The following is a 19,655-nucleotide window of genomic DNA, read 5'->3' on the forward strand; positions in this document are numbered from 1 at the left end:
AGAGGCGGCACTCAGAGCCCTCTCTATGGGCACGCGTGCTGTCACCCCAGTCCTAGGCCTTCAGCTGGGTTTTATAAAACCTTTTCGCTTTAGGCCTCTACCGCTGTGTGAAAAAAAAAAAGGTTCAATCAATCAATTTCAACTTCTCGCAGGGAAAAAAAAAGATCTTGCAAAGTTGGAATTGATTGATTGAACTGTTTAATCCCACCCAGTCTACTGTTACCACTGCAGCCACACCCACCCAATGGGCCACACCTACCCGGCACCCGACGATGCAAAAGTGGGTTTGGGGTTGCAGTTTGGGCACTCGGTCTCTAAAAGGTTCGCCATCACTGGTGTAGGGCAAGGATCCCCAATCCCTGGGCTGTGGCCCGGCATTAAGCTATGGCCTATTGGGAAATGGACCGTGCAAGTGGCAGGCGAGTGGGTGAAACTCCATTTGCACAAGCAGAAGGCATGCACACTCATGCACATGCTTGCTGCTTGCGTGGAACCATCCTCTCTGCTGCTGCTGGCTTCGCCACTGGTCTACAAAGCCAGAAGGGTTGGGGACCGCTGGCATAGGGTCTCCTGCCTGAGCAGGAAGTTGGACTAGAAGACTTCCATGGCCCCTTCCAACTCTGTTATTCTGTTAATTAGCTCTATCAAATCTTTCTGGTGGTAAATATCATTGCACTAACAAGATCAAAATTTGCCATTTGGGGAATATCGAATCCCTACTACACCTTCTCCAGAAAGTGCCTGTCAAAATATTGCTATCCGTCTCCCTCTTTCTCATTGGCCAGTTTTTTCAACTGCAATTTCTGTGCAGCTATTTTGATGGTTCTGGGAGAAACAGTTGGACAGATTTGGTGTTTTTACAACATGCCTCAGTGAAATCAGTCAAACCCAGCATTTTTCACTCTTAGCAAATTTTAAGACGTGTGGACTTCAGCTGGCTGAGGAATTCTGAGAGTTGAAGTCCACATATCTTGAAGTCACCCTGTTCAGAAAACACTGGTTTAACCCTTTAGAAGAGGGGTCCTCAACCCCAGTCCGTGGATCAGCATCAGTCCACAGCATGTCAGCAACCGGTCCGCACAAACAAGTGAAGCCCCCATTCGCAGGGTGCATGGAGCACACGAAACCACGCCCCCTCCGATCCACGGAAAAACCTCTCTCCATGGAACTGGTCCCTGGTGCCCAAAAGGTTGGGGGCCACTGCTATGGAATATTGGATCATTTGGGGGATAAAGTTAGTTTGATGGACAATTATTTATTTATTTATTTATTTATTTACAAATATTTATATGCCGCCCAATCCCAAAGGACTCAGGGCGGCGTACAAAATTAAAAATAGTCATAAAACAATAAAATAATCCAATCATACCGCGAGTCCGATCATATCCCGGCCCCCCGGGGACATCAGCCCCAGGCCTGCTGGAACAGGAGAGTTTTAACGGCTTTCTTAAAGGCCGGCAGGGTGGGAGCAGTTCGCACCTCGGGGGGAAGTTGATTCCACCAGGTCGGAGCCTGGTGGAATCTCTTTTAGGATTTATCTCTTTTAGGATTCTTACAACACACCAATTTCTCATTAACCAGGTTCAATATGATATGGAACTAAGGCCAAAGAAATGACAAGGATTCAGTTCCTGTCAAATTGCAAGAATTCAAAAACTTGCAATTTGGAGCTTCTTAGATCTACTTCAAAGGATTCAAAAATCATACTTGGAGTGCCAGTGTTTATGAGAATGCATAGTCTGTGCCTTTATTTCATTGATTTAAAACATTTATATAACTACTCATTTTATATAATTAACTCTAGGGGTTCCCAACAAAGTCAAAGATTTACCTGTATATATGCATACATGCAGTTACAGATAGTTCTCAACTTACAGCCACAATTGGAACCAGAATGTCTTTTGCTAAGCAAGTAGTTGTTATGAATCATGCAGTCATTAAGCGAAGCTGACTTTCCGTATTGACTTTATCTGTCGGAAGCCAGCTGGGAAGGTCACATGACCCCTGGATGCTGCAGCCATCAAAGATACATACTGATTGCCATCATGGGGATGGTGTGACCGTCTTAAGTATGAGGACCAGTTGTAAGTCACTTTTTGCAGTGCCCCTGTGACTTCAGATAATCATTAAATGAATGATTGTAATTCCAGAACTACATGCATAATGATGATGAAGTACATCTTAAACAAGAAATCTTTAGCCATCTCCGTGGTGAAAGAAATAAAACATGCGCCAAACTTGGAGTGGCTTTGTTACAGCAATATATAAATGGCCTTGCAGGCATTCAGAAAGGATGACTCAGTTACCCCACCCAGATTAGAAGATGGAAATAAATTCAAGGTTTATTGATATCAGTGTTGGAACAGTGTGGTAGCAGTAAAATTTCGTTTCCAAACTTTAAGTTTTAAAGTTGTTTTTTGGCTTTAGGGGTGCCTGGCCTGTAATTATAACAGCTGGTTTGTTGGAATTGACAAACAAACCTGGACTAATTTTCAATGGTAGGATAACTTTCAGATGGAATTGGGGGAGGGAGAGAAGCTATCACATTCCATGCAAAAATGCCTTCTTTTGAAAGGCATTCCATTATGCTGGAAAATGAGTTGTTCTATTGTTTAAAACAATTAACTTTGTAATCAGGAAATACCAGACTTAATTGGCGAATATGATTCGTTACGATACATGGGATTGCTCTAAGGATCCATAAATGATCTCTAGGTGGTGGAAAAGGGAATTAACCAAATAGATACAATTTTTATTTTTATTTTTGGATCTATTTTACAGCTTGTTTCCTAAATTATAACTTTCACGGTAGAAAGACATTGACAGAAGGGATAGGGAAATAAATGCTGCCTAGGGAATGATCAGCAGGCATAGCCCCCAGCTCCATAATGGCAGAGAAGGAGACTCAGAAAGAACTATTTTTAACTTTTCAGGCTGTAAAAGAGAGGGCGCAAGATTTGTACTTTCAGACTTGCAAGATTCTGCCCATGTAACCTTACATTAGGATTAACGCAGCTGGTTGTTTTTCCTGTCAGGCCTACCTGGTAAGGCTGACAATTTGCCTTCCCATATTATTTTGGAATGGGGAGGAGTTATTTGAACACATTAATGCTAAGAAATAAAATTTTGATTAGTGCAGGGCATAAATATTTGACAGAGATATGTTCTTTACTATTAAAAAGTCCTTTAACCGTGAATTCCTCATCAATAAACAGCAAAAATTAAACTGCACAATTCGCCTGATAAAATAGCCCACCTGATATTGCTTATGAGGTTCTATTACTGTAATAAAACATTTCAAGGATAACTTGATTTGTGTGTGGTTTGCTTGCTGCACAGTAGCAGATAGAAAAGCACTCCAGAGGGTCATCACCATCGCCCAGAGGATTATTGGCTCCCCTCTCCCCCCCCGAACGAACTGTACAGTTCCTTTGTCTTAGGAAAGCTCAAAATATTCTTAAAAGACTCGTCTCCTCCAGGACATTCTTTTTTTGAATTATTACTGTTGAGTCCTTCGCGGAAATGTAAGACACGAGAAGCAGTTGTAGTTCTCAGTTTTCTTTATTCTGCGTTCAGCTTACAAGTAGATGGCTTCAGCAGCTCCCAAAACCTCTCAGCTTCTTATATAGACATTTCCCGGGTCAATGCGATACTTTTCCCGCGCCAGCACCCGCGCATGCGCACGGCGCTGGCGACAGCCTGTCTGGTCCCGGGCAGCTTTGCACCTGCCCGGGACCGCCTGCAAACGCCCCGAGCCGTTTGCAAGGCTCGGGACATAACACCCCTTTCCCCCGGGCTAAAACTACTACCAACATATAATCATTATTTTATGCAGTGTTCTGCTTCTCAGTGCTCCTATCGTTACCTGGCTTTTGTTTAGCCAGCAATGTTATGTAATCCTCTAAGTATTTAGGAGACTTCCTTGCTCTCTGTGACCTTCTCAGCTCTGGGTTTCTGACAGGTGTTCCCTGACTGAGGGGTGACAAGAGCCTGTTCCCCTTATCATGCCTTGGTGCCTTCCAAGGACTTTGCCCCGATGCCTGGCCTGCTTGCTCGCCCACCGGGCTCGTCAGGCCAGGGCTTCTGTCACTTTGTGACCTGGTTGACCTGCCTAGCTGTAGGCCCTCGGGCCCCTTGAAGTGATAGCCACTGCTGGGCGTCTCTATAGAACCTCCTAGGTCCGTCCAAGACCTGTCAGGAGGCTGTCCAATCCCTAAGCCCCGTTCTGTGTCCGGGCTCGTGTGGGTCTCTGTACCTTCCCAAAACTCAGTTACTCCCTGATTTGGGCTAGAGGTGTTGCGGTCGGGACTTGGTTCCTCGACCACCTCCCTGTAAGTTTGACCCCCTGTAGGATTAGGGGTAAGGTCAGGCCAACTCTGGGGATTGTGTGCCAGCTCTCTTGCGGGGAATGATTTGTTGGGATGCTCCCGGTATCCTCCGTGACTGGAGTGCTGTGTGATGTGTGTGGAAAGTGAGTATGCCCCCGGGGTGACTCCCTGGCTGGAGTAGGCGTGAGTGCCTGTTGTGTGGGTAAGCTCCATGAATTCCTTTTCGGAGCACTTGCGGAAGCTTGAAATGGGCCGTCAGTGGCTCCATCAGTGGAGATGGGCAGCAACTCGTGCCCTTCCCTTTGCTCCAAAGGGTCCCCCTCCCCCCTGGAAAAGACCCAGGAGTCTCATCTGAAAGGTCCCGCCTAGGGCGGAGTTGGTCGATGTGCCGACGCAGGACACGACCATTGGCCAGGGCTACCTCGTAGGAGAGAGGACCTGTGACCCTGGAAATAGAAGCGGGGACCCATGTATGACCAGGCCCGTAATTGCGAGTCCAGACCGGGGCACCCTCAAGTAGTTGTCTAGGTGCCCTAGGATGTGAGGTAGATGAAGGCAGTCGGTCCGGATGCAACCGGTCAAGTTTAGTAGTAAGTTGACGCCCCCAACGAAGTTCAGCTGGGCTTCTCCCTGTAGAAGTGGACGGTGTGGTGCGATAAGAAAGGAGAAAGTCAGCCAACCTGTGAGGCCAGTCCCCGTAGGTGAGTCTTTTCAAGGCATCCTTTGTGATGCGCACCATACGTTCAGCCATACCGTTGGTGGACGGGTGGAAGGGTGCAGACGTGGCATGACGACTCATGTTAGCCTGTAAGAAAGCTTGGAATTCGGAGGAAGTGAATTGAGGGCCGTTGTCAGACACGATGACATCTGGAAGCCCGTGTGCAGCAAAAATCCCCCTCAGTACCTGAATAGTCTTTGCAGTGGTGGTGGAAGAGACAGGTACAACCTCAAGCCATTTTGAATGGCTGTCAACAAGGACCAAAAAGAACTGGCCCTGAAAGGGCCCAGCGTAGTCAATGTGCACCCTAGACCATGGGGACTGCGTTTCCTCCCATTTATGCACGGGAGCTTGGGGCATCTCTGGGCGAGATCGTTGGCACAGGTGGCATGCATGCACCTTAGCCTCAATATCCTTATCTAAACTAGGCCACCACAAGTGGCTGCGCGCAAGAGCCTTCATACGAACAATGCCAGGATGACCCTCGTGGAGGGATTCTAAGACCCTAGTCCTCATTGAGGTGGGAATGACAACTCTGTTTTCCCCAAAGCAGACAACCCTGAGAAAGGGACAGCTCGTTCCTTTTGGACCAGAAACTCTGAAACTCAGGACTAGGGCAGTGCTCAGGCCAACCAGACAAAACCCAGGAACGGACACGTGAAAGTGTGTGATCTGTACCTGTTTCAGCGGCAACATCCCTGGCACTAAGAGGGAGCTCGGGCAAAGCTTGGATTGATAGAATGTTGACAGCTGGCGCAGGGTCAGCTTCTACTACTGGCAGAGGCAATCTACTGAGTCCATCAGCATGGCCCATTTCTTTTCCAGGCTTGTGGAGTAAAGAAAAATCATATGCAGACAAAAAAATAGACCACCTAAGCATTCTAGGGGAAATGATTTGGGGAGTCTGCTTACGTGTGGTAAACAGTCCCAGCAGAGGCTTATGGTCAGTGAAGACCGTGAAATGCCTGCCATATAGACAATCATGGAATTTTTTAATTCCAGCAACAACAGCCAGAGCCTCCCTGTCTATCTGAGCGTAGTTGCGCTCAGCAGAAGACAATGTTCTGGAGTAATATGCAACAGGAACCTGAGTTCCATCAGGACAGCTCCAACCCCGTAAGGGGACGCATCACAAGCGATGCACACAGGAAGGGACTCGTTGAAATGTGCAAGTACACTGTTAGAAGTGAGCAAAGCCTTGACTTTGTTAAAACAACCCTCATGCGTTTGTGACCACTGCCACACTGCTTGCTTGTCTAGTAGCCTGTGAAGAGGCTCAGCTACACTAGCTTTTTGTGGAAGAAAAGAATTGTAGAAATTCAGGAGGCCCATGAAGGCCTGAAGTTCGGCCTTGGACTTTGGCCTAGGTGCTTCTAAAATAGCAGTTAGTTTGGATTCAGCAGGGTGAATCCCAGCAGCATCAATTTTGAACCCCAGAAATTCAGTAGAAGGCACCCCAATCTTGCATTTGTCTTTTTTTGAGCTTGAGGCCTGATTTCCTGAATCTTAACAGAACAGCCCTGAGCCTTTCAGCTAGAATGTGTGTGGAGTCTCCTGCAATCAAGACATCATCAAAGTAGGGGCAGACCCCTGGTATACCTCGTAGTGTGTTTTCCATAACGCTTTGGAAAATCCCAGGAGCGACATTCACTCCAAACTGTAGCCTTTTTACTTTAAAGGCCCCTCTGTGGGTCACAATAGTCTGAGCTATAGCAGCATCATCATCAACAGGCAGCTGTTGATATGCTTGAGCTAGGTCAAGCTTTGCAAAAACACGCCCCCCCCTTGAGAGAGGCCAGGATGTGACTGACCACAGGAACAGGATAGGCCTGTTGCTGCAATGCCTTATTGAGTGTGCATTTGTAATCAGCACAAATGCGAATGTCCCCATTTGCCTTTAGAGGCGTGACAATGGGGGTCTCCCAAGGACTGGAATCAACAGGTTCTAGAATTCCCTGTTGGATCAGTATGTCTAACTCAGTGTCAATTTTACTCTTTAAAGCAAAAGGAACCCTTCTTGCTTTAATTCTAATGGGAGTGACAGTGGGGTCTAGCTTTAAGGACACAGGGGGTCCTTTGAATGTGCCCAGCTGGAGGCTGAAAACATCTGCAAATTCTTTGCAGACTTCCTGTAGGTCGAGTGTTTGTAAACTGTTGAGTCCTGTGACGTGTATCCCCAGGGCCTCAAACCAATCGAGTCCTATGAGACTCGTTCGTTCACCCCCTACTACTAATAAGTCTAGTGGACCTTCAAAACTCTTGTATTGCACGTTAAGGGTGGCCTCCCCCTTAACACACACTCTTGAATTTTGAAAATCTGTTAACACAATGTCAGAAGGCCTTAGCTTGACCTGAGTTCCACTACCGGAACAAATCTTCCTAAATGTATGCAAGGAGATGATTGAAAGGGCAGACCCTGTGTCTAGTTCCATAGTTAATGGAACCCCTTGTAGCTTCACCTTAAGTGACAGCTTTTTCTTAATGGGCTTGTGTGTGCCTGTCCTGAAGATGCTTCCTCGCGAAGCGCAAAAACCTACCCTATTCTGGCTGGGAACCCCGGTACCTTTCAGGCGCAATTCTTCCTGAGGTTGTACCTTCTGACGGCCCAGGCACACAGCTGCAATGTGTCCTTGTTTGCCGCATGCCCGGCAGGTAGCGGAGCGGAACTTGCAGTTGGTTCTCCTGTGGCGACCTCCACAGCCGATGCACTTGAGCAGAGCTGAAGAGCTTCCCTTCTGATTTTCTTCCTTCGTGGGGTGGAGACGGTCGACTTCCTCGTCCGGATCCTCCTCGGAGTTCCTTTGGACGTCTTCCTGGTGCACGGATGCAACCTCTGGACTGTTTCTGATTGGCCGCATGTTCTTGACAGCGCCGCCTGCTGCTTCTTCTGCGGTGACTTCTCTTAAGGCATCTTGGAAGGACAATTCTTCTTTAGCAAAAAGTCTCTGTTGTAGATCTCGATGCCTTAACCCGCACACGAATCGGTCCCTCAGTCGTTCTTCGAGGTCCTTGAACTCGCAGTGCTTGGCGGCCTTCCTCAATGCGGCGATGTATTCTTTGGCCGACTCTCCGGATCGTTGATCCCTCTGCTCGAAGGTGTGGCGCCATGCGATGATGGACATCTTAGGCTGGAAGTGCTCCTTCAGTAGCTTCTTTAGATCTGCGTAGCTAACAGACTCTACTGGAACAGGTGCTGCAAGGTTTTCTGCGATTTCGAAGGCGTCATGACCGCAAACACAAAGCAGGGTGGCAGCCTTCAAGCTCTCTTCCCTCACTTGGTTTGCCTTGAAGTAGTTCTCCACCCTGGCTACGTAGGACTCCCACCGCTCTGGATGTGAGACGTCGAACTCCGAAAGCCTTCCAACCTTTGCCATCTTCAGGAGACGGGTCTATCAGCCAGCCTACCCCCAAATGCGCACTGGATTGGCTGCCGAGTCGACACCGTTCCGCCGCTCAGGACTCACTTGGGTAAGCTTACACTTCTTCCTTTCCAGGCGATGTAAGGCATCCCACCCTCGTCGCCAGTGTTGAGTCCTTCGCGGAAATGTAAGACACGAGAAGTAGTTGTAGTTCTCAGTTTTCTTTATTCTGCGTTCAGCTTACAAGTAGATGGCTTCAGCAGCTCCCAAAACCTCCCAGCTTCTTATATAGACATTTCCCGGGTCAATGCGATACTTTTCCCGCGCCAGCACCCGCGCATGCGCACGGCGCTGGCGACAGCCTGTCTGGTCCCGGGCAGCTTTGCACCTGCCCGGGACCGCCTGCAAACACCCCGAGCCGTTTGCAAGGCTCGGGACATAACAATTACCATCTGGCAGACGGTACAGGATAATAAAAACAAAGATAAATAGGCTAAAAATAGTTTTTATCCCAGCACTGTAACCATATTAAATACCACAATATAGTGCAACATTGAAGTGCAATATTAGGGGCAGTGCAATGATGAATAGAATGTGAAGGATGTGTGTATATTAATGTATGTTCTTATTTGTGGTTTTTACTTGTATGTAGTGTGCACTGTGGACAGCACTTAATTTCTTTGTGAGTTCCACAATGACAATAAAGATACTCTATTCTACTAATGTTCCTGATAGATTGCAATTGATTGCAATAGCTTGATATTCCAAATGGATATTCAGTTAAATTAGCTTCACTGAATGAATGCTTTGGTTTGTTATTAATGTTAAGTGCAACAGAACATTTGCCTTGAAGTCAAAATACAGATTTGCTCTGCCCCCACCCATCAATGTATTCATATTCTATTGTTGCCTGTGGCAAAAAGTACTAATTCCTGTTTTCTTCTTATTAAAGTGTTTCTATATAATGGATTTATTAGACATTTAACACCATCATTATTGGACTTTTCATGTTAGCAATAAAATAAAAAAACCACTTTAAATACTAATTCCAGCATAATCTGATATGGTTAATTAGTTTTGCATATCACATTGACTTACTGTAATTACAATTAATAACAACCTCCTTGATTATAGTTTCAGTTCATAGTACAGTATGGTAAATCAGTATAAGTAAGCATGGTTATCTGAAAAAAATAAGGACATTTCAAATACAGGTAATCCTCGACCTACAAGCAGTTGCTTAGCAACCATTCAAATTACAACGGACCCTGAAAAAGCTACTTTTGACCCACATTCGACATTGGCCCCCTCCCCATTTGCTTAATGACTACTACAAAAAGGTGGTAAAATCAGGCACTGTCACATGGTTACCTGCTTTTACAACTGTCACTCGTATGAGTAAAATTACAGGTTGAGGACAACTTGTAGGTAAAAGAATTCTATATATTCTCTCTCTATATATTCTGATATATATTGTTTATAGGGAGTTATATTTTGCCCTATTCACCATATACAGTAGATTTGAGTTTAGACAATGCAAAAGACTCAATATTTCATCCATTTTGTTCTCTACTTTTTATTTGACCAGCTCATTTGCTTCTTATTTTGATTTGCCCCTAATCTTAATCTTTGATAGAGTTATACATTATATTTACAACATTATTACCCTTATTTATTTTCCATTTTATTTTAGTAAGCTGATAGCGATGACAATAGCAATAGCACTTAGATTTATATACTGCTTCATAATCCTTTACAACCCCCTCTAAGTGGTTTACAGAGTCAGCATATGGCCCCCAACAACCTGGGTTTTCATTTTACCCACCTTGGAAGGATGGAACCTTCAGCCGGTCAGGATCGAACTGCTGGCAGTCGGCAGAGTTAACCTGCAAAACTGCATTCTAACCACTGCATCACCACAGCTATTCTCTGATCCTTTGGGACTGTAATGTAATGGGATGCAAATATCCTGTCTAAGAAATGCATAATGTAAAATAATCTGAATAAGCCTCTCATCCTTATTTTTTTCTCATCAGTGTTTACTGGAAGTGGTGATGCTTGTGCTCGAGCGTTTAACACAAAGACCGGCATTCTGCAAAGAGTGTTTCGTGGTCATAAGTTGGTTATTAACTGCATCCAAGTAAGCTGCAACATTACAGATTCTCTGATTTTACTACGGGGGAATGAGATGATGCAACTTCTGTCCAAAGTATTCATAAGGCCATTTCATTTTAGATACTCATAGAAGACCGCCCTTTCATCAATAATGCTTATTATAAAAAATGTGCCAATAGAAGGGAATATTTATAGCTCAGGGTTGAACTGTGGAGCCCTTAAGGTTTTCTGAGCTTGGTTGTTTTCTTGCAGATCTTTCATTATCTGATTAATATAATCATCAGTGCTAGAAGGAAGAAGGATTTGCTCACTGGTGGGGTAAGCTACCTGTATATAAACAGAGAGCAGACCTGTCTTTCTTCTAGCCCAGATGATGTTATCTAGTTGGGTTAGGAAACTTCTGCAATAAAACGGTTAAGCTCAGAGAGCACCAAGGACCCCACAGTACTATTCTTAAATTCTTCCTCTGCTTTTATTTTTTTTATTTTGTTAAACAACTTCTACACTCATAAACAAAAAATGCTAAGGAAATACAACTGCCTATGCTTTCCTAGCTCACCTTTGCTCCTTCTTTTGTGTGAGTTGTTGCATGGCTTTAGATTTCTCTTGAGTTATACGTATAGATTGAAACTGCATCAGCCCACATTTCCACGTAATCCCTCTGCTTTGTAAGTATGCCAGAGCAAGAAAGCTCTCTCTTTGCTGCTGTCTTGTGTTGTGTTGTGACTGTCAATGCTAAGCAGTCTAAGTATGGCCCTGTTGTTCCAGATTCACAATGAATTATTGTACACAGCTTCCCACGATGGCACACTAAGGATCTGGGACATCCGGCAGATTTGTAAACGGAACAAGCGTCGCTTGAAGGAACGTTCTATCCAGGGTAGACATTTCCACAAGGGAAGCTTACCTCGCCTTTTCAACAACAAAGTGGGCTGTGTGCTTCATCAGGAAAATGGAGGACCACGGGAAACTATGGAACTTGAGTGAAAACTGGAAGAGATGAGTAACATGAGTAGCAAACCAGGAGAACTTATGATCTTCTTCCCAGCTACTGGCTAGAGTCTAGACCCATCTGGAGCTCAATCTTACCACACCTCATTTTGCTTTGTGCCTGGCTGGCACTGCCCAGCACCTACCTGGGGGTTGTGTTTCACATGAAGAAACAGACTGGAGTATGACAGACTAAAATATGACAGACTAGAGTATGACCCCCTCCACCTCAGATATGGGACAAATTTCTATCTTGATGCCAATGGAAAACAAAGCTTGCTGACATTCTTGAATCCAATACATCCCCAATGTTATGAAGGAGGCCTATATTGCTAGTTGGTTGAGCTGTGGTGCCCCTTCTTGATTGGTGGATCATAGAATGATGCCCATTGTTCACATTGAATGGTCCAGGGCTTGGGAACTGAATTCCAAACAACCAATGCTATTGGAAGAGGCAGAGAAAGAGATTTTTAAGGAACAGGTATATAAAATTTATTAAATTGGATGGGGGAAACATTTAAAGATACATCCAGAAACACATAAGAAAAGAATAGATGCTTTACATGGGAGTTGATATCTGTGCCGTTTTTACAGATAGTTGAGGCCAAGTTTGAATTCAGTTGAGCATGTTTTATAGTTGAAAAAATTATCTTCCTCTCTCATTTCAAAACAGCTCTGGTGCATCCCAAACTTGACTGATTAGTAGTCAGTATAAATCTATTTTGGATTGACAGGGCCTTCTGTCAGCGCTCTACACCAGTGTTTCTCAACCTTAGCAATGTTAAGATGTCTGGACTTCAACTCCCAGAATTCTCCAGCCAGCTGGAGTTGGTTGGGGAATTCTGGGAGTTGAAGTCCATATATCTTAACATTGCCAAGGGTTGAGAAACAGTGCTCTCTGTCCAGTTTTCACCAATAATTTAAAAACATCATAACCATGTACCATACTTTCCCCAACATACTTTTTTCCACATTGCTTCCCCAAGTATGTATATTATTATTGCACATTTTTTAAAGATATAATTCTCTGCTGGGAATTCCACAGAAGGCTGGAGGAAGCTTTAAACAATTGTGCAGGACAACACTAGTGTGATTGCTGCTTAAATTTATATTTTCGTTGCCCTGGAATTGCTTGGTACCACTTTCAAACGCTAGTCATGAAAAGTGCATAAATTTCTGAACATGATTGGCCAGACAAAACTACATTTGATAAAGAAATAAACCGGCTCTTATTGTAAATAATAATCTTTCTCAGGAGAAACTGCTCAACAAAAACAGCTTTCAAGCTGGCAACTTGCAGGCTAGAGTTAAATGTTCAACCTATGGCCACAAATGAGATCAGAAATTCCATTGCTAAGCAAGAGAATTGTTGCAACCAATTTCACAACCTTTTTGGCCATGGTTGTTAAGCAAATCACTGCAGTTGTTAAATGAGCGGTGTAAGTTATTAAGTGAATTGGGCTTTCTGCTCCCCGATTTTGCTTGTCAGAAACTGGCTGAGAAGATAAAAAATGGATAGCACAAGACCCAGGACACTGCCCAGATTCTGATCATACTGTAAACTTTGGGGATGCGGCGACAATGCTGAGGACTGATCTTAAGTTCCTTTTTTCAGTGCTATTGTAAGTCACTGAATGGTTGTAAGTTGAGAATTTCCTGTAATCTTCTCTCCCTTTGAATTGGCTTGAATACCCAAGATGACTTTAAAGCATTCTGTGGGATTATATATATATACACACACACACACACAAAAATACCGTTTTGATACTTAAAGCACCAAGAAAGAATCAGTTTCCACTGTAAAAAACCCTACAAACCATTCTTTTTCTTTAGAAACAAGACTGAATTTACAGTTCAATTTGGGAACGTATGTCAGTATTGTTCCAAATGTGAAATAAGATCTTGAGATGTTTCTAAAAAGCAAATCCACTCATTTCCTCTGTCAACTGCTTAGCTCAGGTACACCTATCCAGTAGCAAAGCAGAATAGTTTGAAGGCATCAAGGGGCATCAAAGCAACAGCCCGCTATGCCATATAGATTAAGGACTTTCGGTAGATGATATTCATTGACCCTTTCTTGTAGTTTTCAACTTTCAACTTTCTGGATGCAGAGGAACTTTCAGTTCTGATGCAACCTCTTAATCTGAGGGAGAAGAGCTACAGAAGAATTTCTGGTAAGGGAATTCTGGGAATTGAGATTGTTGGCAAGGCTGAGAAACATTGATCTAAATTCCATTGGTTAGATTAGAAGATGTAAAGGTTGGGTGCAGTTTTTGGGAGAAGGAACATTTTAACTAATTGCCATAGGACTGAAAGCAGAAATGAGATGAATTCTTTCAGTAGTGAAGTTGTCATAGGTTGGATCACCCAAGGAGACTGTTCCTTGAGATATAAATCCTTGCAGATGTGTTCCAGAATTCAAAATGAATGAATAATGACTCTCTCTTGGTTTTGAAGTAGAGAATGGAAGTTGAGCAACATCTCTGAAGAACACAGTTCATTCTTCAAAAGAGAGAGAAGAATTTTGGAAGACTTCAAATGTCCTGGTTGATTGAGTTTTTCTTTGTGGGAATGAAACTCATCCTAGTTTTTCTCTCTTCCTAGTATTTGTTTAGATAACCACTGAGCCATAAACATATAATAGTCATTGTGGATTTTCTTTTAGCTGAAACAAACACTTTTAATCATTTGTGTACTTTGGGGGTGGGGTCCTTGTTACATACTGTAATCCTATCACTGTCCATGGGGGGGGGAGGAGTAAAAGAAATTGGAAAATAAATATTCTTCTAAAGAGAACATGGTATTGTTTGGTTTGGACTGATTTTAGTCACAGTGAATGCGGAAGAAGAAGCATCTTTGGTGTCCCAATTACTTTATTGAAACTGGAAAAAGTATAATTGTTGCTAATTGATAAACTTGTATCTCCAGCCAGGAAAGTATTTTCTCGGAAGAACAGTTCAACTAGATGGTGTTAGTAGGCCATGGTTGTGAGAAGACAAATGACATTTTTTTCCAATATCTCATAAGAGGGAGGAGGAGGAGGAGGAGAATCTCAATGACCATCAATGAATAGTTAGCCAACTTGTCTTCCAATTGCTATAATAAGATTAGCATTCCATATAGTTGTGTCTATGACAAAGGTGGAGACCTTGATATGGAATACTTGGAAGTTCAGCATTTTTTAGGAGGCTCATCTATTTCCCTCTTCCAGTATGAATTACAGATCTTTGATAGGAACCAAACCACAGTATTACATGCTTGACCTTCTTCAAAACTTGGAAACTAATGAAACTTGCTTGCTAGCTGATGAAAGGAAACTGAGAAAGAATATTTTTTCAATAGCTTTGTCATAATAACTAGCATATCTGCACTTAACTATTCTATTATTCTTCGTTTCTAAGGTTGCTTAGACAGTAAGGGGGAAAGTTTTTGGGGTCTCCAGATTTTGCTAAACCACAAATGATTTTAATATCTGCAGGTGTCAAAGCATTCTTGATTCGTCAAGATGACATCCAAATGTAAATAATTGCAAAATTCTTGTGAGATTTCAGCAATCTTCTCAAAGATCACATGGGAGCTAAAGGGTGAGATGGCTTTGAACAGAAGATTTGAAAGATCTCTCAAGAATTAGAATAATTTTAAATGAATATTAACTGGGAAGGTGAAGTGCCCAGTCCATTGTGCATAATTACCTTGTGACACCTGTTAAAGTATCAGCCCACCTTGATTGAAAAGTGCCTGCTTGAATAGATCACAGTTACTATTTTCTGCTTAAAATACAGAGAATCCTTGAGTTAAAACCTTTTGTTTAGCAATCATCTGAAATCATGACATTGAAAAAAAAATGTGCACTCCTCAACTGTCATAGTAACCCCGGTTATATGTTCAGAATTTGGGCACTTGGTAACTGCCATATATTTATAAGGGCTGCAGATTTTGGGATCAAATGATCACCATTTGTGACTTTCCCAGTTCAGAATGGGACAACCCACCACAGCCAATTCTTTGCCAACTGGCCTTAGCCAACTCACCATGGCCAACTTGTCACAGGACAATTTAACAATTAAATTGTTTAAAATAAATAATACATATTTAAATTTTTGTCATTCACATTTCGTTTTGTTCTTCCTTTTGCATCCTTTCTTTATTGATTCTACTCCACTGTTTCTTTGATATTAGTGTAACTCTTGTCCTGCGGCGAGTTGGCTGTGGCAAGTTGAATAGAATAGAATAGAGCTGGAAGGGACCTTGGAGGTCTTCTAGTCCAGCCCCCTGCTCAAGCAGGAAACCTGTACCATCTCAGACAGGTGACTGTCCAGTCTCTTCTTAAAAACCTCCAGGGATGGAGCGCCCACGATTTCTGGAGGCAAGCTGTTCCACTGGTTAATTGTCCTCACTGACAGGAAGTTTCTCCTTAATTCCAGGTTGCTTCTCTCTTTGGTCAGGTTCCATCCATTGTTTCTCATTCTTCCCTCTGGTGCTCTGGTGAACAACCTGACCCCCTCTGCCTTGTGGCAGCCCCTCAAATACTGGAGCATTGCTATCTTGTCTCCCCTATTTCTTCTTTTCTTTAGACTATCCAAACCCAAGTCCTGCAGCCGTTCTTTGTATGTTTTAGCCTCCAGGATCATCTTAGTTGCTCTTCTCTTAATTGTCATAGACCTTCCCAATTGGTGTCTGACCAGCAAAGTCAATGGAGTAAGCCAGATTGGCTTAATGAAAATGTGACTCAACAGCTGCAGTGATTCACTTAACAATCATGGCAAAAAAAGTTGTAAAATTGGGCACTTAATAAGTATTTTTCTTAACAATGAAAATTCTGGTCCCAGTTGTGGATGTAACTATATTCTACCCATGTTCTCAAAGGGATGTAATCCTGAAGATAAGCGCAATTGTTAAAATGGTGAATTTCCATCACAGTAGATCTCATCTTCTGAGCCTAGTTCTGACTTAAAGAATTTCAGTTCAGCCTGAAGCTCTCGGTTTGTGTTGACAAATTACAGTTAAGATGAAGATTGGCAAAACAAAAGTGACAATGACATTGTTTGGTTCATTTCCTTTGCCCCAATGAAAAGCAGATAGCTGAGCTGACTTCCATGCCATTCTCCTGCCGCTTGAGTGAAGTGGATGGATGCATTTTTAATGTGTTTTTCTATTTCTGAGCCGAGTGCATGATTAATGTTTCTGTCAATTCATTTTTCTTTGCTAATTCCAAACACTTGAGCAAAATTTTCCTTGGTTTTGATGGCATCAACTTTCAAGGAGGAAGTGCATGGCTTCTGTAGAAATTAGCAGTCATCAAACCCAAACTCACCAAAATGATAGTACGAAAAAAATATACAGGACATTGTAGCAACATCCTGAACTGGGAGCAAGGAAATTAAATGTCCAATTTATATAAAATTACTATAAAAAGATGAAGGTGGCAGCACAGGAATTCCAACCAAACCTTTGCCTTCAAATGTGAATCTGTGCAGACACAACTACATCACTCTGGATGGTGGAGATGCGGCCTGTCTTGTGCAAATGTGTGATGTCTTGTGCATTTGAGCCTTACTTATATAGTGGTTATCACCTCATCAGTATGATAATTATTATTACACCATTATTATAAATAAATGTACATGACGAACAGTCCTAATATTTCTTCCTCCTTCTATTTTCCTCATAACAACCCTGTGAGGTGGGTGAGGCTGAGAGAGAGGGACTGGCTCAAAGTCACCAAAGTCAGGCCTAAGGTGGCACTAGAACTCATAGTCTCCTGGTGATTGGCCCAAAGTCACCCAGCCAGCTTTCATGCCTAAGGCAGGACTATAACTCAAGAGCCTTTTTTTTTTTTAATTTGATGCCTCGACTATTAGACCAAACTGGCTCTATGGAGCTGACTGGGAAAATCAGAAAATTAAAGTCCATACTTCTGAAAATTGCTGAAAGGGAGAAACATGGGAGACATTGAAGTTGAAAAATGAAGAATTTGCCAGATTGTCAAAGTTGACCCAGAAACACTTAAAGCAAAACGAAACAAAACAAAACTCTCCTGGATCACCACCAAATATGTGAATAATTTTGATATGAATACTAGGGATGCACACCTGAGCCCAAACACTTCCCATCCCCTAAGATTTATCATCAATTGCGTGTACATTGGGAAGCCAGGGGCTTCTGGTTGCATTGTGCAAGTTTTCTCTTTCTGTCCTAAGGCCAAACAAACTGGGAAATACTAAGTTTACAAATGCAAATGTCTGGACCGTCAGTAAAATCCCCCCCAAATTAGGTGGGTACACAATAAGTGTTTGTCCTACATCTACCTTTATTCAGTCACACATTTTAGAAGTTCATTGCAGCATCCATCCATTATTGCTGACTCTTCTGTCTTTTTGGCAGTATAGCAGTTCTCAATTCCACATAAGGCTGAACTCATTTCCACCTCTTCCAGACCTTGCAATCCAAGAATGACCTACCGCAGGGGTCTTCAAACTTGGCCCTTTGATGACTTGTGGACTCCACTGCCAGAATTCCTCAGCCAGGCACACTGGCTGAGGAAGTCTGGGAGTTGAAATCCACAAGTCATCAAAGGGCCAAGTTTGAAGACTCCTGACTTAATCACTTTATTCTCACAAGACTAGTAAGTTGTTCCCTGTTTCCCGCCATATCTCCATGTGTGTTTCTCCCTGGCATGAATTCCTACAGGACTGCTGGCCCCAGGCTGTTAAAATAAAAAGCCACTGTAAGCTGCCAGCTGCAAGGAAGAACAATGGCATTAACAGGGAGCAACTCTAGCCCTCCATTGTGGTGGCGTTTGGTGTTCCTCATCATCCAGATGTTGGTTTGTACATGAAAACAGGAAGCTCAGAACCAAACTGGGACTGGCTTTGCTAATGCTCTCTCTTGAAAAAGCAAAACCAAGTTGCCACATGGATGTCTTATGTGTGAAGTCAGTCAGCTTCAAAAATCTTTTGAGTGGAAATCAGGGAGCAAATTTGACTGCTGCTTGGATGCATATGGACGACGGATGCTCCAGTCATTTCCTCTCCAGAAACTAGTGTACATTCGATAAAGCAAGAAAGAAACTTCAATTAGGAAAAATGATGCTTTGGAAGATCTGAAAATGTAGAAGAGCCACGCCTGCCCTCTAGTGGTTACATTGCTTTATTGGATTTAATTTGGGCAAGGTTGAAAGAATCCTTTTTCCATAGAAATGGTTCTTCTCGCACTCAGAAGAAATGGTTCTTCAGAGTGAGAGAGAAATAAGCTGCCGTATTAGAGCCACTGCTTGTAAATAATCATTTTTTTTTAAAACCGCGAAAGACTATATCCACTGAACACTAAAATAAAATGGAAGTGGGATAATCTAAATTAATTCACTGCATTTCACTGTTTTCCTGCAACAAAGTGATTTATTAAAGGTAAAGAGATAGGCTGGAATAACGAGATGCAATTCTTATTGACCCTAGTGTTATTTTTTTTCCAAGCAAAGGGGTGCCTTACATTGTTACAGCTGCAGTGACAAAGTAGATCTTCCAAAGTGGCCCCATAACTAGGATGCGTACACATCAATACAGGAGAAACAAACAGCTGTTCAAAATAAAGTGTGCGTTTGTTTTCTCCCAAGTTGATCAAACGAATCACATCCCCACTTAAAACCATTTTAAGATGGGTAAATCTCATCCAAGGTTTTATCTCCCTTAAAAGGTGCCACCTCGATTCTGAAAATTGGCTGTTTGCGGTTTAGTCACAAAAATGTCTGAAATCCTTAGCAATTGCCATGCTGTGCAGGAAACCTAACACAAATTTAGGTAAACCTGTTTGCTTTACCAAGAAAGGCCTACTCCCCATTTTTTCCACATCTTTTGCACACCCGATCAACATATATGAAAAATGGTATCCAAATGGCGGCATCTGGGGCATTCTTATCAAAAAGGGAGACTATCTTGTCCAAAATCCTTTTTTTGGGACATGCAGAAATCTCGTATTTTTATTTAGCATCTTGTAAACGACAAAGAATGTACATCATGTTCTATTTCCTAAATTACAAATAGTCCTCAACTTACAAATATTTGTTTAGGAACCATTTGAAGTTACAGCACTGGAAAAGGTGACTTATGACCAGGCCTTACACTTATGACCCCTGCTAAGTAAACTCAG

At 42.9% G+C, this 19,655-nt stretch overlaps 1 protein-coding gene across 4 annotated transcripts in view; it reads left to right on the forward strand.

The window, feature by feature from the left end:
* The window catches only part of WDR86 (WD repeat domain 86), a 48,621-nt gene extending 34,386 nt beyond the window's left edge, over positions 1–14,235 (forward strand). For 3 of the 4 annotated variants that reach the window (XM_039348404.1, XM_039348405.1, XM_039348406.1), the window contains exons 6-7: positions 10,442–10,545; positions 11,289–14,235. In XM_039348404.1, coding sequence (XP_039204338.1) covers positions 10,442–10,545; positions 11,289–11,507 — 323 coding nt within the window. In that variant the 3' untranslated portion in view covers positions 11,508–14,235. Of the gene's footprint in view, positions 1–10,441; positions 10,715–11,288 lie in introns of those variants that run through there. The other variant, XM_039348407.1, reaches the window with a different exon arrangement.
* Positions 14,236–19,655: the final 5,420 nt, after the last annotated feature.

The sequence above is a fragment of the Crotalus tigris genome, unplaced genomic scaffold (assembly GCF_016545835.1).
Source record: "Crotalus tigris isolate CLP2741 ecotype Arizona unplaced genomic scaffold, ASM1654583v1 scf7180000018151.1857312, whole genome shotgun sequence".
Lineage (NCBI taxonomy): Eukaryota > Metazoa > Chordata > Lepidosauria > Squamata > Viperidae > Crotalus > Crotalus tigris.